We start from the raw sequence: 25660 nt of genomic DNA on the forward strand, positions 1-25660 counted from the left end.
TTGTTGTTGGCCCATAGCCGGAGTAAATGATTCAGTTGCCCACTTCCGAAGGGCTGTCAGAATGCCTGCCCTGAGAGCTTCCCTCTACCCAAAACTCTATTCTGTTACCCAGACTTTGCCTCGGATTGGGAGGGTCCTACACCTTGTCCTGTGTTATGTAGGTGGACCCTGCTGTGGCTTCAGTGACCCTTGAAAAGACAGACAGGTATTGGGGCCTGAGCTGTGGGCTTGTGTATCTCCTCCATTTGTATGGTGATAACTGTATGCCCGCCTAGCTGAGAAGCCTGTGGCTGGTCATCACACTGATAAAGATCTGATAATGTTCACCTACCAACCCAGGTGAAGCATGAGGTACTCTCTGGGCCAGAATTTGTGGCAGGCAAGCAGCAGCCAGTGCTTCAAGATCTCCAGACTGAAGCAAGTATAGGAGACAGACGCACATCCAGAGGGGTAGGCCAGGCCTCTCTGGATCCTCTAGGCTAGCGTCAGATATATGCTAGGGACTGGCTGGGTGGAGCCTGGCACCCCAGGGGTACCATGAGGATGGGCAGCCAGAGAAGTGCCGCAGAATGAATTGATTTGATAAATGGCCATTTATTACCCACACGAATTGGCTGAAACCAATTTCGGTCACATCAACCCCTGGTAAGTGCTGGGATATTGATTTGTGCAAAGTAATACAGTGAATTTATCAGTGTGATCCCCAGCTGCAGGGCTTCTAGCAAGGCTGGCGCACAGTTACCGCCTTACAAATGGAGGAGATAAAGCACCAACCCCATAGCTTAGGCCCCCATGGCCTCTCTGGTCTTCTAGGGTCACTGGAGCCAAAGCAAGGCCAGCCTACATACCACAAGCCAGAGCCTTGGCATTGAAAGTGAGGCTCTCCTTACAGAACCCAGAGCTACTGTTGGTCATGGGAGGGGGAGGATGCCTACCCTGTTGAGCAGACCTCCTGGGATCTCAGAGACTCTACATCCCACCGTTCTCAGAAAAGCAACGAGCTGTCTATTCAGCACATTCAGGACTAGACTCCACTGCTTCCTCCAACTTGTCCACATCCTGTGCTCCTGTCTCAGTAAAGGCACCACTATTCACTTATCTCCTAAAATAAAAACTTAGATTATTCCTTGCCCCTCCTCCCTCTCCCTCACCCCTAACAGCCCATCAAATATCAGGTTGTAGCATTTGCCTCTTAAACGGGTCTCAAAACTTACCCTCTCCCCTCCATTCCCAATACCACTGTCCTTGCTCAGGACCTCAGGATCTCCCATTTGAACCATATAGTGACCTCCTCCCTGGTCGCCCTGCCTCCTTTCCTTCCCCTATAACCACTTCTCCTACCCAGCTGGAGTGAGCTTTGTAAAATGTAAAAACTTCCCTGTTTAAAATCTTTGAGTGGCTCTTGCTGCCCTGACCAGTATACAAGGCCCACCCCTGCAGCTGCCCCACCTTCCTCTACCATGCCTCCCCCAACCCAGCTCTGCATTACATACACCAGCTGCTTCTGCTTTCTGCATTTGTTGATGCTGCCCTCTCTGCTTGGAATTCCTTTTCTTCTGGCCCTTTCCCCAACCTAGCCCAGCCCTGCCTATCTCCCACATTCTGGCTGGTTTTTACTTAGCCTAACTCAGTTCAAAAGTAATAGACTGTAGACTCCTAAAAGCAGAGATCATGCCTCAGTCGTTTTTGTTTTCGCAGTTCCTGGCACAGCTTTGAAGTAGATGTGTAGTGCAGTTTGTTGAATTAGTTTGGTTGGGCACCATGTCTGTCTCATGCTCTGAGGAGAGAAGAGAAGCTGTAAGCCTGCCCTCTAGTAGCTCACAAGCATACTAGGAACAAGAGTATATTGATAGTTAATAACAACACACATACGACTTGACCTTTGGCCCCTTGGGTGGATAGGCCATTCCCCAGCTCTGCTCTGGGTCAGCCTGCACACCTGGAAGCTTCCCTGCAGCTCCCTCTGACCAGGGGCTCATCCTCAACACCCATTGCTCTGTTCCCACTTGACTCTCCCTCAGGAGACCTCTGCCAGCTTAAATGCTCTACCATGCTGGGGTCTGGCCCGAATTCAGAATCTCACCATTGGCTGCGTGGCACACGGTGGACTGTCTCGTGCTTCACTTCTCTTTTTGACAGTCCAAAAACGTAATCACCCAAGCCCACCCTATACCTTTCTGGACCCCTCTTGGGGTCCTGTTTCTGAGCTGAGAAATATAATCAGGCCATCCCTGAGTCATGGTGTGGCAATGATTAATTTAGAAAGCTGCTTGCAGTCCCACCTTCACGTCATACCACTTCACATGTTCTCGTTTTCTGGACCACCCTGGTCTGCTGAGATACTCAAGACCCAGGCTATCTCCAGGAAGCCTTCCTTAGCCCTCCACCTGGACAGAGGGCCCATTCTTGGGGCTTCCCACAGACATCTTTTATCAGTGCACTTAACAAAGGGCATCTATTTGATGTCTCCCTCCAAAGGTCAGGAACTACCTCTCCTTCAGCTTTTTCCCCAAGGTTGGGCACACAGGTGTATAAAAGATTGCTGAACTCAAGTGAATTAAGCCTGAGCCCATCTTCACACTTAGCCTCTCCTCAACACAGATTCTCAACCCGTCCTCTTTCTGGAAGGGTGATCCTTCTAGTGATTCCTACCCCAGTACACCCACGAGCGGGGGTTGGGGGGTTTCGCAAAAGCCAGTCTTTGCATTTTTTATGTGTTAACCACTCAGTAGCAATTGTTTGCCTTCAGAAACACTAATCCTTAGAGACTAAGAAAAGAACCGTTCTCAGGCACCTGGTTGGCTCAGTCGGTCAGGTGTCCAACTTCGTCTCAGGTCATGATCTTGCAGTTTGTGAGTTCAAGCCCTGTGTCGAGCTCTGTGCTGACAGCTTGGAGCCTGGAGCCTGCTTCGGATTCTGTGTCTCCCTCTCTCTCTGCCTCTCCCCTGCTCGCACTGTGTTTCTCTCTTGTTCTCTCTCTCTCAAAAATAAAAATAAGCATTAAACATTTAAAAAAAAAAAAAGGAGAGAACTGTATTCTCATCACCCTCTCAGCCTGAGGCTTCAATCAGTATCCACTCATCCAGCAAGTACTTCTTGAGCACTTGCTGTGCTCCTTGAACCTATAAGGTATAGACAGGAGATTGCTAATAGATGTGCAGGTGACTCAACCACAGGAGTCCCTCTTAAGGACTCGTTCCCATAGGAGATGCCACAAGCATGGGACAAACGTGTTCCAGGTTAGGCTAAAAAAACCTCCCACACTAGATCACTAGAACTGATCAGGAAGGAGGAGTCAGCCCACCCAGACTGCCCCAGAACCTTGAGCCGGACAGAGGCAGCTGTCTCCTGTTGTTTTAGTTTGCCATACGATGGTTCTTTCTGTCTAGAATGTTCCATCATACCCCTACTGCCTGGCAGTCCCCTCTCATCATTCTCGCCCAGATGCAAATGGCTCTTCCCGCACTTCTCCCAGTGTTCCCATTCCATTTGGAGCCCACAGTTGGCAGAGCAGCATTCACCCGAAAGGAACAGACCTTACTTTAGGTGTCTTTTTAGGTATCCCAGCACCTGGCTCAGAGCTTGTTTGCTGCACAAATGGAAAAGGCTGCCTGGAGAGGGGTTATGAAGAGAGAGGAAGCCTTATTCCCCCAAGGGTAGTAGTAACCATTTGGAGCACTAACAAACTCTTGGGTCAGGCCTTACTCTTCTCGTTTGTAAAATGGAAGTTGAAGCATCTCTTTTTTCCTCCTTGTGATTTCAGAATGACCAAGAATTAATTCATGTAGTCAGCAATGTTATACCACCTTTGGGCTAGTCCCAAGGGTCCCTCAGGAAATGGAACTCCTAGCATCTGCTCCCACAGATTACACAGTCTGAGCAGGGAACACCCTCCTCCAGGAAGCAAGGGCACAGGTGGATGAAACCCCTTACGCTGCCCCTTACTGAGCCCTAGTCTCCTCTTAAATGGAGACAATACCTACTTCTCAGGACTAGCATAAGGATGAAAAAGATATCTATAAAATACCAAAGCTGGCGGCAGCTGCTTTGACTACCGTTATTTGTACTTTTCTGATTATCCTCTCTTACGGAGTGCCTTCATAACCCTAGACTCATTTCATCTACATGTGGGGCTGGCTTAGCATGTGTCTGACTACTCCCATTTCACAGATGAAGAAATAAGGCTCTACAGGAATAAGTGTTTTATTCAGATTCAGTCAGCTAGTAAGTGGCAGAGCCAGGACTCCAAACTAGGTCCTATAACTTCTACCACGTCTATTATACCACCCCATAGGTGAAAGTCGACCAGGGAATACAGACCCCGAGAGTTAATGGAGTAGATGTGGGGTGGTAGAGTTAATCAAAAAGGTTGTTGCATGTGAGTTTTAAGATGGTCCAGTGGTGGTGGGCATGGCCAGGAGAAGGCAGGCATTCTGCTAAGGGGAAGAACACAGCAAGGAGGCACTGCTGCTCGCCCAGCCTGTGTAGAGGCAGCCGGGCCTGTTGGAGCTCACAGAGATGGGACCGGCCAGGGAAGGGGCTCAGCTGCCCACTCGGGGACCCTGACACCATCTTAGCCCAGAGAGCAGTTGTCAGGAGACTGTTGGAGGACAGGAGCTCCTGAAGCCATGTGTCAAAGGCTGAATGAGCCAGACTGGAAGACTACAGAAAAGACAGTTTTCTGGGTGAGGCTAGGGTACGAGAAGGTGCTGTGGCCAGGGAGAGCCAACTTCTTTCTTTAAACTCTTGAAGCACCAGTTCAGGCTCCAGAGTTAGCCAGAATTTGGGGTAAAGCCCAGGGTCTTCATTTATTTACCTGTGTAACTTGAATAGGTTACCTAACTTCTTTGCACATATTTCCTCATCTATAAGAAGGGAATCAAGTTCCCTGCCCTGCCTGCTTTGTCATAATGAGGCTCAAATGAAGTTATGTCTATGCAAGTTGTTGATACACTGGAAAGTGCTAGCAGAGTAAGTTGCTGTTGCTGGTCCACAGCGAGAACATCAATACCTATGGCACATCTCAAGTGGCCCATCAGGGTCTCTGTCCCAGCCTCTGCCCCAGCCCAACAGGACCAGCCATGGTCATCAGCTACCCTGCCAACCACACACCCTGAGGCCTGGCTTCCTCAGTCTTTCCTAGCTGCTTCCATTTTTCATTCTGTCGGACTCCATCTGCTTGGTCGTTTTTCTCTTCAGATATTATTAGAAATATCCAGAGTTGTAATTGTTTAATGGTTGGCATTTCGCCTGTTTCACAGGGGGACCAGATCAAGCCCACCCCAGATCCATACCCTGGGTCTGGCAGAATTGGCCAGGGACAGCTGTGCAGTGGAGTCTGCCTGGCATTATAAAGAGCTCTCTCCCAGGTGCATTATTAGAAAAGAAGGGGAAAAGATGGCCCCAGGCATAATCCAATTCCACCTTCTCCATGGCGCTTTTGAACTGCATAGCCCAGCAATGTGCAACTCTCAGTGATCGGGAAGCTTTCCTGAAAGAGAAATCAAGATCAGAACCTCAGCTTCATGACACCTGGAGGATCCCAAATTCCCCTAGGCCACCTATCTAAGTGATGCCTGGGCACTTCTCTCTCCCCCCAAAACCCCAAGAAGCCTGAACCCAGTTCATGCTCAGCTTTTCAGCCTACACTCTCAATTCACCCAACTTTTTAAAGAATGTGACTCCTTTCAGATGACCCCTGCCTCACCCCTGCCCCAAAACACATCCACACATCATGTTCACAGTCTAACCTTTGCCATCTTGTATCTCTACGTTCCCCAAAGCCCCTACCCACAGGTTCTTATTTCTGTCAGGACACTGGGGACTCCCTCTCAGCCAGGCTTGGGCTGCCCCTTGTCATTCCCAGCCTTCAGGTATCTGTGAGGCCAGTGGATTCCCCTGAGAACCAAGCCTTCCATAGGGCTGGATCAGCTAGTTTAGAGAAGCTAGACTTGAGTGTCTTCTCAGGCCCCCCTCATGATTCACAGAGAGCATCTCCCAAAAGGTTGCACTTCCATCTGTTCCTGCTGAGGCCAGAACTAGAAAGTTCTTTAGGTAGCAGCATTAGAGATTGAGTTGAGAAAGACCACAGCAAAGACCTGAAGTGCTATGGCAGGTATTTGAGACGGCAAGCTGATCCCACCCACAACTATTCATGTTCATTCCTGTTTCTCCATCTGTGTCATGCCAGCCACCTTTGCCCCTTCGGATCCTTCCTGGCCTTCATGATCCCTTATTAGTCCTACTTCTTCTAGAAAGCCTTCCCTGATCTGTGTAGCTACTTCTTTGAAACCGAGTCACAGATTGTACCACACAGGATCTTTGTACCTCAGGACCAGCAGACACTTCCCTAAGGCCATCAACTCTTTCTCAGTTGACTTGTTTTCCAGGCCTTGTCTTCTGACATATATCCCTTTGTTAATCTCCCCCTGACACTCTGAGCATCAGAGCATACATGTTGTTCCATCTGTAGACCAACCCTGCACAGTCCTCTGTCCCCTTCTATCTTCTGACTGCCACGTTCCCATTAATGCAGTCCGAATGGATACTTTTTAAAAGCAGCCATATGTGAGCAAAAAAAAGAAAACCTGTTTAGAGAGAGAAGTAACTCTACCATCTATGCCAACTAGTAGTAATCTACCAGTTATGTGACGTGACGGTCAAATCTCTTTATCTCTGGCCTCAGTTTCCTGCTCAGTATAATGGAGTTAAGAATAATACTTTACTTCTCAGGGTGTTTGTGTGGGTCTTGAGTAATAAAAAAATGTTGACAGTTTTTCTAGTTGTGCCCGGCAGATAACTTGTCCAATAAATGGTTCTTTTTCTAATGGCTCTGCCTCATTCTGCCCCCTGGTCTTATACTTGAGTGATGCTTCTGGAGCCTGATTCTCCCACTCTGTAGTTGGACACTTAATTTCCTCACCTTGAATGCACAGCCTTTGATTATATACTTCATCCTAAAGAGGGGAGGTCATGGGGTGCCTGGGTGGCTCAGTCGGTTGAGCGTCCGACTTCGGCTCAGGTCATGATCTCGCGGTCTGTGAGTTCCAGTCCCGCATCGGGCTCTGTGCTGACAACTCAGAGCCTGGAGCCTGTTTTGGATTCTGTGTCTCCCTCTCTCTCTGCCCCTCCCCTGCTCATGCTCTGTCTCTCTCTCTGTCAAAAATAAACATTGGAAAAAAAATTTTTTTAATAAAAATAAAGAGGGGAGGTCAGATCTCACTCTGGCAGAGCTGAACTCCCAGGGAACTTGGGACATATCTGTCCCACTCCCGCACCATTTCTCCCTGATGGAGGTCATGGTTAGTGACAGTGCCAACCATGTGGTCCACCCCTCTGTGCCCTGAGCTCCACACTACCCTTGATTGGATTCCAGAAAGTACATTTGGCTATACTTCCAGACAGCAGACTAGGTCTTGGTTTCCCCAAGTGGGAAAGAGTCCAGAGCTCATACCCCAGATCCCTCAGGGCCTGCCATGGGCTTCTGTCTCTTGCATTTGCATAGGAGGCAGGCTCAGTCTCCCACCAGTTGTGAGTAGAAGTGGAACCAGCCCTCTGAGAGCTAAAGTTCCTCTCCAGTTCTCCTTCACCAGCCCCCTGCCCCCTTCACCTCCATTCACCATCCACCCGCCTTTCAGTTTCCCTGGCAACGCTGAGTGCTCATCCTGGAAAACTTTATCCGAAATCTGCTCTGGGCAGCTTTCCAAATCCATGCTAACCTGATTAGGTGTCTCTAGGGGCCTTGCCAGCTAATCAGATTAGGCAGCACTAATGGTAGTGAGGACTTTGAGTGGGCGCAGAGCAGTAAAACATATTGTATACTTAGTGATAATTATCCTGCCTTTTGTGTCATTGATTTATCTGCCTCCCTCACTGTCCCCCCCCCACCCCCCGTCTTGTGTGTTTGGCCCTAGCGATCCGGAGGAAGGAGAATGGCTGGTACGATGAAGAACACCCTCTGGTCTTCCTCTTTTTGGGATCATCTGGAATAGGTAACTGGGAGCAGAACGGCAAGTAGGGAAGGAGTGCTGAGGGAGCCCCAGCTGCTATGGGCCAGGGTCACACAGCCCACTTCTGAATTCCCACTCTCAAAACAACTGCCTCCAAATTAGAGCCAGAAAGAGGGTTGTCTGTCACATTAGGAACAGCTGGAATGATGCCCCTCCCTCCAGAAGCTGTGGTATAGGGCCTGATGCACCTGGACAACCAGGCCCTTTGGGGTCTGTTAACCCTGGTCCAGCCACTCTGCATCCCCAGAGGCTGCCCTTTGGGAACAGTTGAACCACCTCCACTGCCCAGCACACCAACCTTATTTATTAGTACAACTTGGGACATAACCTTCTAGCAAGCTAAAGAAAGCCCCTGGTGGCCAACACAGTGTGGGGTGCATAGCAAAATTGGTTTCAGTCAAATGGGTTTGGTATTTTTCTAGCCAGTTGGGCTGGATTATCTGAGGCATTCTCACTCCCTCGCTCTCCACCCTCACAGACCCCTGACCTGCACCACCACCTCCCACCATTGTCGTTTTGGGGAGTTTCATGCATTTGTTGTCTCTTCTTCCCCTCTCAGCATCTTCATGGGCCTAGCTCTCCCCCAGATGTAGATTACTGCCACCTCACCATGATACTGTAGAACTTGATTTCCTATACTAGACAGTGACTTCCAAAGGTTTGGCCATCATACCAAATGGCCCTTAGAGCCACCGCTTTGGTATTGTCATTGTTTCTTTATGTTACAAAGAAAGGCTGTGAAGCCAAGGAGAGGTATTCTTTATCCTCTCCCAGCCTCTGTTTGGCCTATGGCTCCAGGGCCTGGCTGGATGGCAAGACCATGGGTGTCCAAAGAGATGCAGTGCAGTGACCAGGAAGTCAGGGTGCTCCTGTCAGAGGCAAGGTTTGCACTGGGCTTCAAAGAATAAGTTGGCTCTGGATTATAAGTGTCAACCTCCCACTGTTAGGATGCTGCTATAGAGAAAAAGTCTCAGTCTCCATCCACAGAAAAATCAAGATGCAACGCACTTTGATTCTGGTCTCAGCACCACCTCTAATTCTCCCAGTGACATTGGGAGAGTCACCGACCTTCTCTGAGCCTCAGTGTTCCCACCCATAAAATACATTATTTCCAGTGTCCATGCGTTTCTAATATTCTTTCATTCCAGGAGATAGTCATCTGGTCCTAACCGAACACCTCTTCCTTCCATCTTACTAGGAAAGACAGAGCTGGCCAAGCAAACAGCCAAATATATGCACAAAGATGCCAAAAAGGTAAGGGCCAGGATCTGGGCCTGAGGTGCAGGCCATAGAAACCTCGCCATTACTGCTAGCCTCCAAAATTCTAGGCTCTCTGAATCTGTTAATAGTGAATCAAAAAGATGGGCCCTGACCCAGGAAGCAGGCCTCAGCTCTGGCCCCCAACTTGGCTACCAAATATTCCAGGACTTTGGGCAAGTTATCCAATCTCCTTGTGCCTCCATTTATTAATCTATGAAATGGGAAAAATAATCCTTGCCCTGCCTGCTTCCTGGGGCATTTGGGAGAACCCACTGAGATTCATCCATACATTTTCAGGCATCTACTTTGGCCAGGTACTGTAATAGATTCTAATAACTCAGCATTTAAGACACTTTCCCTTACCTGAGGAACTCAGGCTGAACAAGGAAACAGCTTTAGAAATATACTATTACTGTCTAGTGCATCAAGACCATGCTAGAGTCTTGGGGCCTATAGAAGAAAACAAGAATGAGAAGATGCCTTATTGCTTCTCTCCATTGTATATGAGCTTTTAAACATGATTTCTTATGCCCTAACCTGTGGTGTGGTCATAGTCCCCTTTGCCCCATGACTCAAAGCCCACGGACTCTTCATAGGAGAAGGCTGTCCCTGTCCCATATCTATTCAGACTCTAGCTTTCCAAGACCTGCTTAATTTGACTTTCTAGGCAGACTTAACCAACTGAGCCACCCAGGCACCCTCTAGGCAGACTGTAAATGTTTTCACGCAGAGAGAAACGTCCAAGAGATCCATCCTTGGAGATTGTAGAAACATTTCAACTAAAGCCAGACATTCTTCTTTCCACCAGTCTTTCCATTGTGGAAGCTAAAGTCCCCCTACTCACCACCTGAGATTGCCCATGACCCCAGATGCCCTCACCTAATTTCTATGGAAGACCTCTGCAGCTGAGGCAATGAGGAATTGCTTAGGCCTCTGCCAGCCAAACTGCCACAGCAGCAGAGTCCTGGCCACCTTTCCTCCTGCTTCTGGCCTCACCACCCCTTTGCCACCTCCCTGAGGGCCTGGCACCACAGAAACAAGGTAGCTCAGGCTGTGTCCTCTGGAGCCACATCCCTGGCCCCCGTCTGCCTAATAACTGGCTAAAGGCTCCTAAGCTTTCCTGGCTCTGCCAGTAGCTGTGCTCTGCCTCAACCAAACCCAAAGCAGACCCACTTGACAGGCAGTAGGCAAGAAGCAGCACACAGCATGCTAACATACTGCAACCAAAATAGCATTTTTAAGACAATTCATCAGGTTGGCAGCGATTGAAACAATTAGCACTCTGGAAAGAGCCATAAACTAGCAGGACTATTAGGGAAGATACAGTTACGGGCAGGAACCACCTGATTAGGGATGAAGAATTCTGAGTGGTTTAATTTTAATACTGTCAGAAAGGTTAATATTTAATTACAAATTATAATCTCCTTATCCAAGCTGTCTTAATATGTCTTCATACACAGTGGAAGAAGGGAAAGCATGGTCTGATTTGCTGGTGTAGGAGGCAGGCGGGGCTTGCTAAGAGACTGATGATTCAAGTCATTTTTCAGTTGGAGCATCTGAATGAAGGGCAGACTGACACCAGTGCGGGGGCTCCTAGAAGCATGGTTATGGCATTCTGCAGTACACCGTCACCCCTTGGAGGCAGTGGGCTGGGCAGTCAGGGCCCTGGAGCCAGCCATTCCTCAGTACAGGCTCCAGTTCTCCTTTCTCCTGACCTTAGGTGGGTTACTTAACCCCTCCAAGTTTGAGCTCTCTTGCCTCAAAGTGAAGCTGTCCAATCCTGTGTCTAAGATGGTTGTGAGCATGCAGTGAGGTAATATGAATCACAGTGAGCTCAGGCTCTGGCACATTTAAGTAAGTGCCTGATCCCTTGTCTCATGTGTGTTCATCATCTGGTACTTTCTGCAGCACTACCCCATCAGCTGTCTTACTTGATCCTGTGATGCTAAATTAGATCCACTTTTCAGATGAGAAGACTGAGATCCTACAACATGTAAGGGCTTGTCCAAGTTCATTTGTGAGGGGAGGAGGTAAAATCAGAATCCAGTCTCTCATCTCTTCTCTCAATACAGCTGTTCTCAGCTACAGTAGGAGACTAGATTGTAAACTTGTCAGTTTGTCCCCACGTCACATAGGGAGATGAGAGGCATGAGAAGCCCAGAACAACTGTCTCTGTATTTAATTTTCATTTTATTTATTTTGTTGTTTTTTAAGTAGGCCCCACACCCACTATGGGGCTTGAGCTCAAGATCGTAAGGTCAAGAGTCATACGCTGTACTGACTGAGCCAGCCAGGTGCCCCTAATTTTTAAATCCTAGGCGGTGCTTCCGTAAAACTCCTACTTGTACCAGCCTGTGGGCCAGCTCACCTCAGAGTCTGTGTTTAGTAGAGACATTTTCTGGCCATATAACAGGCAAGTTTGAGACCTACCTTCAAAATCTGAGAGTCTTAAACTGTACCCAACACCAACAGGACCCAAGGAATGATTTATAGGAAGTGTCGTGTCATAAAAAGGGTAGAGTAGGGCTGACTAAATGAAATGCATGCTGGCCTGGGATTTGGTGGCTTGAATTTAAATTCTGGCTTTGTGATCCTTAGTTTCCTCATTGGAAAAGGGTCACTGGTACCTCTGGACCTGGTTGCCTCACAAGGTCTCATTTGTACAATTTTATAATTTCTTTATTGGAATCAAGGGTAGTCCACTGCCTGGGTTCAAACCCCAATTCTAAGCTACTCTGGAGTTTGCTGGGATCTCTGTTTACATCAGTTTTCTCATCTATAAAATGGGTCCAATAATGGTGCCTAACTGATTAGATTATTGTGAAAGTTAATTGAGATAATAATGTAAAACGCTAGACACCATCATTATCATGTAGTAATCAATCAGTACATGTTGGATATTACTGTCATAATTGTTGTCTCACTTCATCCTAAACTAAGATCATGTGAAACCAAAAGTATTCAAGCCAAGAAACTCAAGCCCTGAAACTTGTTCAAAGTTACTTAGCAAATCAGTAAGAGAACTAGGATGAGAACCCACATTATTTGACATAAGTGAGCAGTAGAGCCCATACTTCTGGATCCTGGGACAATTGACATCGGCACAAAGCCCAGGATTCTTCAGATGAAGACTGCCAAGAGCCCTGCTGATTGACAGAGCAGGAAATAGGAGGCAGTAGAGTTTAGTGGCTAAGAGCACAGACTTGGAGCTAAATTGTCAAACCTGAGTGACCTTGGTCAAGTTACATTAATCTGTGATTCAGTCTTCTCTTCTGAAAAGTATAAGAATACTTACTTTACAGACTTGTACATGTTCTGAGCCCTGTAGAGCAGCTGGCTTAGAACATTGCCAGGTACTTAGCACACAGTGACTGTCAGCTATTATCATTAGATACCCATCTCATGGGTTCCAATGCTTTGCTCCCTCTGGGAAGCACTCCCGGCTTCTTCATGTCTGTCCTCCCATTCTTCCTCAAGTCTGTGTTTCTCTTGGCTGAGCTGCCTGGGACCCTCTGAAAATGTTTTCTAGCTAATGCCCCATGTTCTCGGATAGCAGTGGTCACCTCCACATTGCCTTACTACTTCTCCAGCCCTCCTCTACCTCTTGGGTTAGGTCTCTCCTCAGGCCCCTGGTGAGCCAGGGAGAGGAAACAGGGCCTGTGTTACATAGGAAGAAGCTGCAGTTCAAAAAGGGGGAGGGGGGCAGCATGCCCAGTGCCACACAGACAGTGGCCAAACTGGGACTGGAAACCAAGGGCCTGCCAAGGCTCTTCTGCCGCCCTCTACCTCTGGTACAGAGTGAACAGAACAGAGAAAAACTACGTCACCGAGTGAATTTCTGACCAGCAGCAGAGCTAGAATGTGGCCTGGATTTCAGACATAAATAGCTACCTCCCTCTAGGCTCCTGGCACCCTGTCATCCCCAGCCCTCAGAAGAAGCATATTCAGTGAGTGCACTTTCTAAGGTGGAAGTATGTGCCACTAGGAGAGGAACCTGGGAAACCCAGGCTGTGAGTAGAGAGACAGGCTACCTGTGAATCCCCTTTTCACTCCCTAAATCCATTGTGAGAAGGAGTGGATACTCTGCCTGTGTTAATTCACAGATCCCATACTATACACATACACACACACATCCGCTCCCTCTGAGGCTAATCATAGTTGAACCTCACCCCAGAGGTTCCCTTCAAATCACTCCTAGGCCCAGTGGTGGAGAGAGAGGGGCTGTAAGCTGCCATATGGATAGCTGTTAAATAAATTAAAAGATTTCTTAGCATAAAAGAAAACTAAAACAAAGGGGCATGTCCCTATAAAGACCTGCACAGCTGAGGGCACCATGGAGCTGTCTGGGTATTTATTGTACCCTTCCTTCTCATCATGGTCCACACTGATGGTGACCGAATTTGTCCATGTATGTCTGCCCCTACTTGAGGTGTTCTCCTTGAGGACGGAGACCAAGACTTGTTCACAGCTGTAGCTCCAGTGCCCAGCACACACAAGATGCCCTCAGGAAATGTGGGATGGGTGGGAAGGTGGGTGATACGGTAATCAGACCAGTAGAAGCCTGAAAAAAGAGACATTCTGAGCCAGATTTAGAAGGGCAGGGATATGACTTAGGTTTATTAAGGTAGCAAATGGGGGGGGATCATGTGGGGGAGGAGTGAACAGAAACCCACTATGGTGAGAATGGGGTAGAAGATCTTGGTTGGTGTGGTCTGAAACCCTAGGGCCTATTTGAGCAGCTCTCCTCCTTAACCCTTCCCTCTACCTTCCTGCCTCCAAATGGACTCCTGCTTGTTTCCACACAGGGCTTCATCAGGCTGGACATGTCTGAGTTCCAGGAGCGGCATGAGGTGAGTGAGAGTCCTTGGTAAAATGTGGTTTGGTGGATCTGTCAATCAACATGATTCTGCCTTGGGATTTGTCCTTTGGGGACATATGTGTGCAGCAGGATCACTGATCTGTTTTGTATCGGACTTGCTCTGAAAAACAAGCATAAAGAAGATCTGTCTGCTCTCTCATTACAGCAGGATTCCTGCCACCCCAGGAGGAAGCCTGACTGTCCCTGTTGACACATGCAGTCTTTTTTTTTTAAGTTTATTTATTTATTTTGAGAGAGAGTGTACAAGAGTACACGTGCACACGCACACAGAGGAGAGTTAGAGAGAGGGGGAGAGAGAATCCCAAGCAGGCTCCATGCTGTCAGCATGGATCCCAACGTGGGGCTCAGACTTACAAATTGTGAGATCATGACCTGAGCCGAAAATCAAGAGTCAGACGCTTAACCAACTGAGTCACCCAGGTGCCCCTTGACACAGGCAGTCTTAATGAATAAAGCCATTTTCCTATGTATGCCCATATTGGAAACTAAAAGCATAGAAAGGCTTTTTCAATATGTTTCCTTGCTTCCTCCAGGTGGCCAAGTTTATCGGGTCCCCACCAGGCTACATTGGCCACGAAGAAGGTGGCCAGCTGACCAAGAAGCTGAAACAGTGTCCCAATGCTGTGGTGCTCTTCGATGAAGTGGACAAGGCCCATCCAGATGTGCTTACTATCATGCTGCAGCTGTTTGATGAGGTGAAAGTGACTTTGGGCTGGGATGGAGGAGGGGACCCCAAAAGTATGGGGTGCTGTGAATCAAGAATCAAGGGCCCAGAGGCTTGTCTGATCCTTTCACTTGCCATTTTGCCCCCATGTGTATTCAGTCACTTAGCAAATGATGCTTTGCCCCCTTTCTGGACCAGGGCCTGGGCTGGGCACTTGAGGACAGACCAGTACTACCCAAGGATTGACATTTTCTGGCTGCCCAGACTGCCTTCTAGAGAGACATGGAGCAGAGATACCAAGACAGAGAGACATGAATTTTTAGTTCCAGCTCTGCTCCATCTCTAGGCATCAGGGACCTCATGTGACAAAGAAGGAGGCTGTATCCAAGATAAGCTCCAAGAACCTTTCTGGCTTGTGAAGCCCTTTTCTTCCAAGGAGTTCCAGGCTCACCACAAATTAGATAACCTCCTTCTGGTAGGGTAAGCTCTAAATAAGAACTCTGCTTTTCAGTACATTCTGTGTACTAGGCTTGTGCTAACAACGTCACCGCTAATCATCACAATAGCCAGGCAGTGACAGCTGTCTCATTTTTTATTTATTTATTATTTTTTCTAATTAAAAAAAAATTTTTTTAACATTTATTATTGAGAAACAGAGACAGAGCATGAGCATGAGAGGGGCAGAGAGAAGGGAAGGCGTAGAATCTGAAGTAGGCTCCAGGCTCTGAGCTGTCAGCACAGAGCCCGACGCGGGGCTTAAACTCATGGACCATGAGATCATGACCTGAGCCGAAGGCAGACGCCCAACCAACTGAGCCACCCAGGCACCCCAGCTGTCTCATTTTTTACAGAAGAAGAAACTGAAGTTCAGAGAGGTTATAAATGACTTGCCTGAGGCCATGGAGCTATTATACAGAGGATCCAGGTTTGGGCCACAGATACATTTGATTCCAGAGCCCCAGTTCTCCTACTCTGTGCCATTCCTTACCTCAAGCAGGGGAGGGAGAGCTTATCATAGGAGGATTGGATCTCTTCCTTTAGAGGCCGGGCAGAACTGAGCATGAGGCTTCTCCTCTGCTCCCAAGCCGGGGCTATATTAACCAATATATGTCCAGATGGAGTCCAGCCCACTTTTCCACTTAGCCCCTTCCAGCTCTGGGACAGCAAGGAGGGGTTTTGCTTCCCATGTCGCAAGTGTACTTGATGAGGTGTGGGAAGGGACTCCTTATGGACCAAATAGCACACCAGGTGCCAAACCAAGAAGACCCAGATCCAGATATCCCCATAGCTGCCCATCACCTTCCCCACATGGCCCAGTATCCTTGTCCCTGCCCTAGTTTCATTGCTGTCTTCCTAGCCCCCCAGCTCTTCCCTGTCCCCAGACCACTCACTGAGGAATAAAGGCCGGTCCTTCAAAAGTCATATATTAGTTACCCACATCTGTGCTGTAAGACCTCCCACTTTATTCTAGTCTCTTGATGGGATTCAAGTACACAGCTATGGACTAGACCCATACCTTCTCTCTGGGAGCTCCCTGCCTAGGTAGATAAGTGGAAAGGAGACATGATAATGTTGAAATTTTTGACTTTTTGTACCAGGCACTGGTCTAAAACAGTTACTTGTATCAATTCATGTGATCCTCCCAACATCCCTACGAAGATAGTTCTTATTACTGCCTCTGTGTAAGATATGGAAACTGAAGTAAAGTGAGATAAGTAATTTGCCCATGGTCATACAGCTGGGAAGAGAGAATCCAAGGTTGGAACCCAGGCAGTCCAGTTCAGAGCCTACAGCTTCACTAAGAACTACCATGCAGGTAGGACCAGAAGAGAGAGGTAGATCTGCAGTGAAGCATTCACAGGAAGGGAGGGCCCAGCTCAGGGAGCGTGAGCACAACAGTTTCTGACATCCCTAGAGAGGTACCTCTGATGACCACCTTGGCCCAGAAAGAGGGAAGGCAGCTGCTGACTGAAATACAACCAGCACCACCTAGAACTTGTTACCGCCTCCATATGTAAGCCCTGTCCACCCATTCCCTGCTACTGTCACTCCATTGACTACCTTTTGGGAGTTGATAATAATCCCTTCCTACAGCCCCCACCAACCTAGTGTCATTCCTGAAATTTATATTATATCCTTGATTCCATTGACCAAAGCTGTCATCCAAGATTACTTAGCCAGAGTTATGCTTATAGGCTCCTTGTGGACAGGGACTTTATCTTAGTCCAACCATTCCCAGAGCCCATGAGGTCAGGGGAAATGCTCTGTTAAGTAACTTAATTCAACAGGAATATAGTATACCTTTCAAGGATAAATCAGGAGGTTCTAGGCGAACGAGCAGAGAAGGGCTGGCAGCAGACACCTACTGTGCCGAAGCACGGGGGCGCGAGGCCGTCTGGCCTGTCCAGGGAACTGCAGCTGCTCAGCACTGCTCGGCTACAGAAGGGAAGTGAGAACAGAACAGTGGAGGTGAGTGGGTAAGTTGTCAGGGACCAGTTACAATCCCAGGAGATGAAGTATGGGTTTACTTGTTAGATTGTAAGGAGCTTTTAAAGACTTTAAGCAAGAAAGAAACATGGCCAGGTTCTTACTTTATAAAGATCTGTCTTCCTAGCCTGAGAGAAGGCATTGGTGAGAGAATGGACTGGAAGGCAGACGGGGAGCAGCAAGGAGGCTGTTGAAGCCTCCGGGCTAGAGCTGAGGATGCCTTCTCTAAAGCAGAGCCACAGGCTAGCCAGAACTCCTGGAAGGCTGACTATGCAGGGCTCAGTGATTTGATTGAATTTGAGGGGAGACAGAGGGTCCAGGGGTGGCCAGCTGCAGGGTTTCTGGCCTGGGTGACAAGACGGCCGCTACTGCCATTGACTGAGGCAGGGAACACAGGAGGATGAGCAGCAGATTGGCGAGGAAGGTGAGTTGCTGAGGTTTGAAATCACTGAAAATGAGATGCCTGAGGGACGACGACCAGATGGAGGTGTCCAAGAGGCCAGTCATCAGTTGGAGAGATCTAGAGCATAGTACAATTCTGGACTGGAAGCAGAGATTCAGGAATGCATCAGCACGGACAAGGTAATGGAAGCCACAGGAAGGGATGAGATCTCTCAACTAGGGGGTATGTAGTATGTAGAGAAGAAAAGGCTAACCCAGAGCCTTGTGACCTATCAGGAAAGTCAGAGGGAATGTGGTTCAGGTGGGGCAGAGGGGACACAGGATGCACAGTGTCTGCCTTGGTGTTCATGAATGAGTGGAGCAGACTGGCAGCAAAAAGCATTTTAGCCCACTGTGGTGCATGCTGAGCTAGAATAAGTTACAATTGTCAGGAGTTGTGGGGGCATATGATCCAGTCTGGGGGCATAAAGGAAGCACCCTCGTTCCCACCTAGCCCAGTTCTCACAAGCCTGGATCCAGAGAAGCAGGAGCCCTAATGTTCTCACCAAAACACCAAGCAGGACTATGACCCCAGAGCCTGTAGCACAGGGAAGAAGTCCCAAGAAGAGACTGGCTCCTGAGGAGCCCAACCTGCTCTTCCCTTCAAGGATGGAAGCAGTGGGAAAGCAACCCCTATAACCCAGGGTAGCATTCACACCCACCCAGTCACTGCTGGGAGGTGTGCCAGTGACAACTCCCTCTTTGGGACACATTCTATTGCCAAAGACTCTGAGGAAGAGAAGACATGAACACTGAAAGTCATCCTTTGGGTCAGTCTTACCCTGCATCTGTTCCCGTCACCCCTCTAGGACCCATCCACAGGCCCAGTTAGAAACAGCGCTTTGATCCTGGAATGAAATTGCTGTTGGTTGTTGCTCTAGCCAGTATAGCAGCATGTGTACTCAGTCCTTGGGGTTGAGCTCTGTGAACAGTGTCCTATGCGCACATTTGGACACATCTCACACACACACACACGCACACACACGCACAGAACAGGTCTTCAAAACTACAATTGTCCCCGGGTACCTGGGTGGCTCAGTTGGCTGAGCATCTGACTTCGGCTCAGGTTATGATCTCATGGTTCGTGAATTCAAGCCCCGCATCAGGCTCTGTGCTGACAGCTCAGAACCTGGAGCCCGCTTCAGATTCTATGTCTCCTTCTTTCTCTCTGCCCCTCCCCTGCTTGCACTCTGTCTCTGTCTCTCTCAAAAGTAAGTAAACGTTAAAAAAGGAAAAAAAGAATTGCCCCCAGGTAGATTCTGTTGATCTATAACTCATAGATAGGGAAGCTAATGGCAAAAGCTAAAGATTATCTGCTTCCACCCTTGCTTTCCCTTCTTCCCACCCAAGGCAGGGACAAGAAAGTGATTAGGACTTGAGCTGCACATCTATTCTAAATAGACCCCCTTGGAACTAACACTTTCTGAGAGGCCTGTGTCAAAGACCCATATAAAGCAAGGCTAACAAGCACCAGATACCATGCCCAGCATGGAGTAGGTGCTAGGTTAATGCACATTTCTTCCCCTTTAGCCCCTGAGGGCCAGGGCTAGTCTGCCGTTGCTTTGGCTTTAGAAGCAAGGGCTGACCCTGAGTCAGGTCCATACCACCAGGGAATGGGAATTGTTAAAGGAGGACTAGTTACCATCTGAGCCTGGGGCAGGCAGGAGCTGACAGGTTGAGGTCAGTGACCTGTCCCCAGAGCCATGGTCTCTGGCCTGGCATGAGTTTGTGCTTTGTGGGAAGAGTATGGGAGCACATGGAAAGCACTAAACAGGAGACCTGCAGTGGATGTAGAAGTGCCCCATCGGTGTCCACTGTTGTTATTCCCATCAGTTCTGCTCAGCGAGGCCCTGACCATTGCTTTTGTCATAAATGACTATAAAGTGCTGTTGTTGTACAGTCATAGCCTTGATGTTTGCTGAGTAGGTGGAGCTTCTTGCCCTTGAACTGAGTGGCCCCAGACAACTATACTTTCTTCGTTGTTCTGTCCCTTCTACTGTAGCTCCTTGTATCTTTTCTCGGTGCATCTGTCTCCTGTATAGATGGTTTCATCTGTGTCACTTCAGAAAGAGCTAAAGATTCCAAGGAAACTTCCCACACTGGCTAAAGAGGAGCCTTGTTTTCTCTTCCTCTCTGTCAGGCAAAAGGATGGCTTTAAAGATGGAGAGATTTGGGGACACCTGGGTGGCTCAGTCAGTTAAGCATCTGACTTTGGCTCAGGTTGTGATCTCACTGTTTGTGAGTTTGAGCCCCGCATCAGGCTCTGTGCTGATAGCTCAGAGCCTGAAGACTGCTTTGGTTTCTGTGTCTCCCTCTCTCTCTGCCCCTCCCCTGCTTGCACTGTCTGTCTGTCTGTCTCTCTCTCTCTCAAAAACCAATAAACATTAAAAAATTAAAAAAATAAATAAAGATGCAGAGTTTATACTGGTTTCAGTTCATGTCATTCATTTTGATACAGCAAATGTATATTGTCTGCTGTCATAATAACAGTTCAGGACATTTGCATAGTTTGGTTAACTAAGGGTTTTTAACCAACATGACCATATTAGTCTTCACAGTGGCCCTATAAAATACCCTCCTCTGAACTCCTACAGTGACCTTATACCACTTAACTCACTGAATTGTTATTGCTGGTTTCTTGAGTGGCATTTCTTCTCTTAAGGAGGAGAATGTCAAAGGTGCGGTGAGCCTCGAGCCTGGCCTGGACTGGGCCGCCAAGGAAGTGTGTTGGATAAATGCATGTTTAATCAGGCTGGCTTCCAGGGTGCCAGAGAGGAATCAAGGGCCCTTATTGATGACAAACAGAGGTGCAATATTGCCTGAAGTCACTCTCAACAGGAGGAGTGGTTGCAGCCCAGGGCAGTGAGCACTGAAGCCTAGGTGTGAGAATAGTGCTCAGAGAACTGGGAGGAGGGAGCAGCTGAGGGTTCTAGAGAGAACTTCTGGAAGAGGTAGTCAGGCTTAACCCTCCATGAACATGGAGTCACTGTTCTTTCCCAGGGCCGGCTGACGGATGGAAAAGGGAAGACCATCGACTGCAAGGATGCCATCTTCATCATGACCTCCAATGTGGCCAGTGATGAGATCGCACAGCATGCCCTGCAGCTGCGGCAGGAGGCTTTGGAGATGAGCCATAACCGTCTTGCTGAAAACCTTGGTATGGCACACAGCCTGAGCTGTCTGGGCAGTTGAGCAGGTGCCCAGACCACCAGCACATCTCTTCCCCAGGAGGTGGAGGATGACATCAAGCAGGAGGCCACATCTGTCATCTTTCTATTTGGAAGTGAACCCTCCAACCCCTCTTCCAAGTCAGAACTCAAGTCTTGTCTTGACTCTTCTCCCCCTCTGTTCCTCCCTCACACAACTCCTACCCTAAGGAATCCTGAGCTTTGGATTTGTAGCACATAGAGATGGAAGGGCCTCAGGAAGTGCCCAGTTCTAACCCTCTCAATATTCAGGTGGAGAGCAGGCCAAGGCGTAGAGGCCTGAGACCCTGACCAGGATCACACAGACCATCAGGGGCAGGACCAGATCTCTTTTCATAAATGGGGCCACGAGGCAGATACAGTTCCCAAAGCTCCCTAGGTGTGGGGAGTAGGCAATTTATGATTCTTTTTCCACAGGGGATGTCCAGATTAATGACAAGATTACCATCTCAAAGAACTTCAAGGAGAATGTGATTCGCCCCATCCTGAAAGTAAGAGGTCTTTGTCCTTCCTATTGGAGTCTTGGGTGGGAAGATCCCCCTTAGCCATCTCTCTGTCTTCCCTTTGGGGTCTAGTAATTCCCTTTACCCCTTCTGGGTCACAGAGCTCACCCCACCCCTAACCTGGCCCTACAGGCTCACTTCCGGAGAGATGAGTTTCTGGGACGAATCAATGAGATTGTCTATTTCCTTCCCTTCTGCCACTCGGAGCTCATCCAACTTGTCAACAAGGAACTGAACTTCTGGGCCAAGAGAGTAAGAATAGGAACTGCCTATGGGTGGGGATGGGTCATCTGCCTGTTGGAAATTGGGGAACACTGGGTTGGGAGCACCCCCTTCCTAGAGGCTTGGAGAACAGTGGTGTGGGTCACTGGCCTCAGGGGCACACAGTCATTCACAGGCCCAGGCCTCAGGCCAGAGTGGTGAGAGATGGAAAGCACTGGGCCACATGCAGGCATGCTCCTATCTGACCTGTCTCAGGCCAAGCAAAGGCACAATATCACGCTGCTCTGGGACCGCGAGGTGGCAGACGTGTTGGTCGACGGCTACAACGTGCACTATGGCGCCCGCTCCATCAAGCATGAGGTGAGCACAGGATCCTTAGAGAAGTAAGGCACCTCTACACTTCCCACCCCAGGGCCCCCAGACCCAGCCCCTGGGCTCCCAACCTGAAATAGTTCATACCCAGAGCAGATGCTCCTTCACAACCAAAACCAGAAGATGATCAAGTAAAACCCCTGTCCTGAAGGATAACCGAGTATGAATCCCTGCTAGGAGTGAGGAACTGAGCTGGGAACCTCAGAAACTGACACCCCTGAGTCTTTAGCATAGTCCTTTAAACTGTGTGTTTTTAGCCCCACTCTGCAGAGGGAAACTGAAGCTCAGAGGTTTCTGACTTGCCCTAGCAGTAAGTGATGGAGCCTGGGCTCCAGGCTCAGGCCACATGCTAGCCCAGGCCACAGCGGTGACGACCACTTCACCTGTCACCTGCAGGTAGAACGCCGTGTGGTGAACCAGCTGGCAGCCGCCTATGAACAGGATCTGCTGCCAGGGGGCTGTACTCTGCGTATCACTGTGGAGGACTCAGACAAGCAGCTGCTCAAGAGCCCTGAACTGCCCTCACCTCAGGCTGAGAAGCGTCCACCCAAGCTGCGGCTGGAGATCATCGACAAGGACAGCAAGACCCACAAACTGGACATCCGGGCACCGCTACACCCTGAGAAGATGTGCCACAGCCTCTAGCTTCTACCTACCTACCTATACATGCCCTCAACATCCAATAAAGGCCCCTCGGCTGTGGCATGGCAACCGCCCTATCTTCCCCTCATGCCCTTTACCTCGTCTCCACCCAGCCTAAGGCCTGTTTACCTCCACAGCCACAGGAAGACCCCTCCTTAGCCTCAAAATCAAAAATAGGGGTTTTTCCCTCCCCTGGACCATTTGTTATGGGCCCAAAATTTGTTAACAGGTCCCCAGGAGAGGGGCTGTCTTCCCACCCTCTTCAGAGCAGGGAGGAGAAGGAGGTCCCTTTTCTCTATCCTTCAGCATGATCCCCATGGCCTGTATACTTTCTGGAACTTTATCACGGTCTGAGGAAGCTCAGAAGTTTGACAGCTAAGAACAGATCTGGCTCAGGAAAGACAGGGACCAGGCTGTGACCTGTCTGCCACCCTCTGCTGGCCCTCATGCAACTGAGTCCCCATAATCTCTGCACAGATTGTGGAGAAAGAATGCAGAGGCCCAGGCACAGAGGTTGTACAGTGTAGGCTGAGGCTACCTCTTTCCCATGCCCTAAAATTCCAAGGAGAAGGGACCCATAGAATCCCCCACTCCACTGCCATGTGGTAGCTACTCCCCCTCACCACACATTCTGGTGTCAGGCCAGACCATGTTTCTCCAGCTTTGGAACAAAGCCAGAATAAGGCACCTCTAGGAGGAAGGGCTGACTGGGTCACTACCCTGCTCTGCTCTGGAACTGGACAACAGTTCCAAATGACCAAGCAAGCTCAGCTCTATGGGACCTCCTTCAGGAATCTAACACAGACATTGGGGAGCTGGAGGGAGAGAGAGAATGAAGTCAGTCCTGTGCCCAAGTGGCCATGATGTCTGTAGCAGCTCTGTCTATCCTGCTGTCCCAACTAAGTTAGTCTGGAATGAATAGCTTCCCCATGCAGTCTCCTTCTTTGTCACTAAGCAGAGGGGCTGCACACCATCCCCCAAGGGCATTCCACAAACCAGCCACGTTTCAACCCCAGCTTAGCAGGGCACAGCAAGGCCTGGTGCATCCTTGGGCTCCATCGACGGTAGCCACCATTGATGACCACTCCGTCACCCTGCAGGGCCATTTTAGAACTCTCCTTTTGTGTTAGCTGATGATCTCTTTCAGGAAGCAGAAAATGGGGGCAGGTAATGGAGGAATGCCATGACAGTATGGTGGGTATGAAGCAGACAGAAGCTAAGACATGGGCTCCAGCAGATGCTCCAGTAATCACTGTCCAGCTCTTCAAGGAGCTGCCTGCTGTTCCCTACCTCAGTGACTGCTGTTCTTTTTATTATTACTACTACTGCTACTACTACTACTACAGCTTCTTGTTTTGAAATAAGTTTAGGCTTATGTTGCAAAAATGGTAGAGTTCCCATATACCCTTCGCCTCACTTCTTGTAATAGTAACATCTTAAAAACTGTAGTATAGTTATTAAAAGCAGGAAATTAACATTGATGCAGTACTAACTACTCGGTAGACATTCAGATTTTGCGAGGTTTCCCGCTGATGCCCTTTTTCTGACCCAAAGTCCAATCCAGGATCCCATGTTACATTTTGTGGGGGTTTTTGTCTTGTTTTGTTTTTCTGTTTTTAATTGTTTTAATGTCTGTTTATTTTTGAGAGAGAGAGAGAGAGAGAGAGACCGAGCACAAGCGGGGGAGGGGCAGAGAGAGAGGGAGACACAGAATCCGAAGCAGGCTCCAGGCTCTGAGCTGCCAGCACAGGGCTCGAACCCAGGAACAGTGAGATCATGACCTGAGCCGAAGTCGGATGCTTGACCAACTGAGCCACCCAGGTGCCCCTGTTTGTTTTGTTTTCAAAGTTGGTCTATTTTGAGAGCGAGAGTGCTGCGTGCACAAACGCGCATGTGGGGGAGGGGGAGAGCGACAACCCAAGCAGGCTCTGCACTGTCAGCGTAGAGCCAATGCAGAGCTCAGCTTCACGAACTGTGAGATATGACCTGAGCTGAAATCAAGAGTCAGATGCTTAACCAACGGAGCCACCCAGGTGCCGTCCCCCTTTTTTGTCCATGTTACATTTTGTTGTCCTGTTTCCTTCATCTCCTTCACCCTGTGACAATGCCTCCATTTTTCTTTGCTTTTCATGACCTTGACACTTTTGAAATGTCCAGGCCAGTTGTTTTGTAGAATGTTCCTCAATTTGGATTTGTCTTCTGTTTTCATGTGATTAGATTGAGGGTTTGCATTTTTGACAAAACTACCCCAGAACTGATGATGTGCCCCTCTAATGCCTCATAGCAGGTGGTGATGTTACTTTTGATCACATGGCTGAGGTGGTGTGTACCAGGTTTCTCCACTGTAAAATTACTAATTTCCCCTTTGAAATTTAGTAAGAATCTTGTGGGGAGATACTTTGAAGCTGTGTCAATGTCTTATTTATTCTTAGACTTTTTGCCCACTAATTTTAGCATCCAAAAACCAAGTGGCTTTTGTTTACATTAATGCTGTGTTGACCTAATGATGACTTTCTGTTTACTTATTTTATATGTATTAGTTGGTATTCTACTGTGGGGAAGAGCTATCTCTTTTCCCCCATATATTTATCCAATAATTTATATCAGTATAAACTAATGGATATTTGTTTTATTCTATGGGTTATAATCTAATACTAAAATAGTTCATTTGTTGCTCATACTGGCCCAGATTTGGCCATCAGGAACTCTCTCAAGTTGGCTTCTGTGTTGTTTCAGCATTGTCCCCATCATTTTTTTTTTTTTTTAAGTACTTCCTTACTCTCTAGCACCACAGGATGTTCCAAGCTCACTCATATTTTTCTTGTTCTAGCCCTGGCATCAGTTATTTCCCCAGGTAGCTCCTGGTTCCTTTCACTCGAGAATGGGCATCAGATGTATTCATTGCTACTGGGGTGTCATTATTTCTAGGCCCTTTCAGCATACAGAGCTAAAGAAATATGTGTATTTATGTTAAC

At 48.5% G+C, this 25660-nt stretch overlaps 1 protein-coding gene across 2 annotated transcripts in view; it reads left to right on the top strand.

Annotated features, from left to right (window-relative positions):
• The window catches only part of CLPB (caseinolytic mitochondrial matrix peptidase chaperone subunit B), a 143034-nt gene extending 120280 nt beyond the window's left edge, over positions 1-22754 (top strand). For both annotated transcript variants that reach the window (XM_047878206.1, XM_047878207.1), the window contains 9 exons: positions 7914-7991; positions 9208-9263; positions 14075-14119; positions 14682-14843; positions 20741-20897; positions 21364-21437; positions 21582-21701; positions 21927-22031; positions 22440-22754. In XM_047878206.1, the coding sequence (XP_047734162.1) occupies positions 7914-7991; positions 9208-9263; positions 14075-14119; positions 14682-14843; positions 20741-20897; positions 21364-21437; positions 21582-21701; positions 21927-22031; positions 22440-22688 (1046 nt within the window). In that variant the 3' untranslated portion in view covers positions 22689-22754. The remainder of the gene's footprint in view (positions 1-7913; positions 7992-9207; positions 9264-14074; positions 14120-14681; positions 14844-20740; positions 20898-21363; positions 21438-21581; positions 21702-21926; positions 22032-22439) is intronic.
• The last annotated feature ends 2906 nt before the right edge of the window (positions 22755-25660 follow it).

This window comes from Prionailurus viverrinus, chromosome D1 (genome assembly GCF_022837055.1).
Source record: "Prionailurus viverrinus isolate Anna chromosome D1, UM_Priviv_1.0, whole genome shotgun sequence".
In the NCBI taxonomy this organism is placed as follows: Eukaryota; Metazoa; Chordata; class Mammalia; order Carnivora; family Felidae; genus Prionailurus; species Prionailurus viverrinus.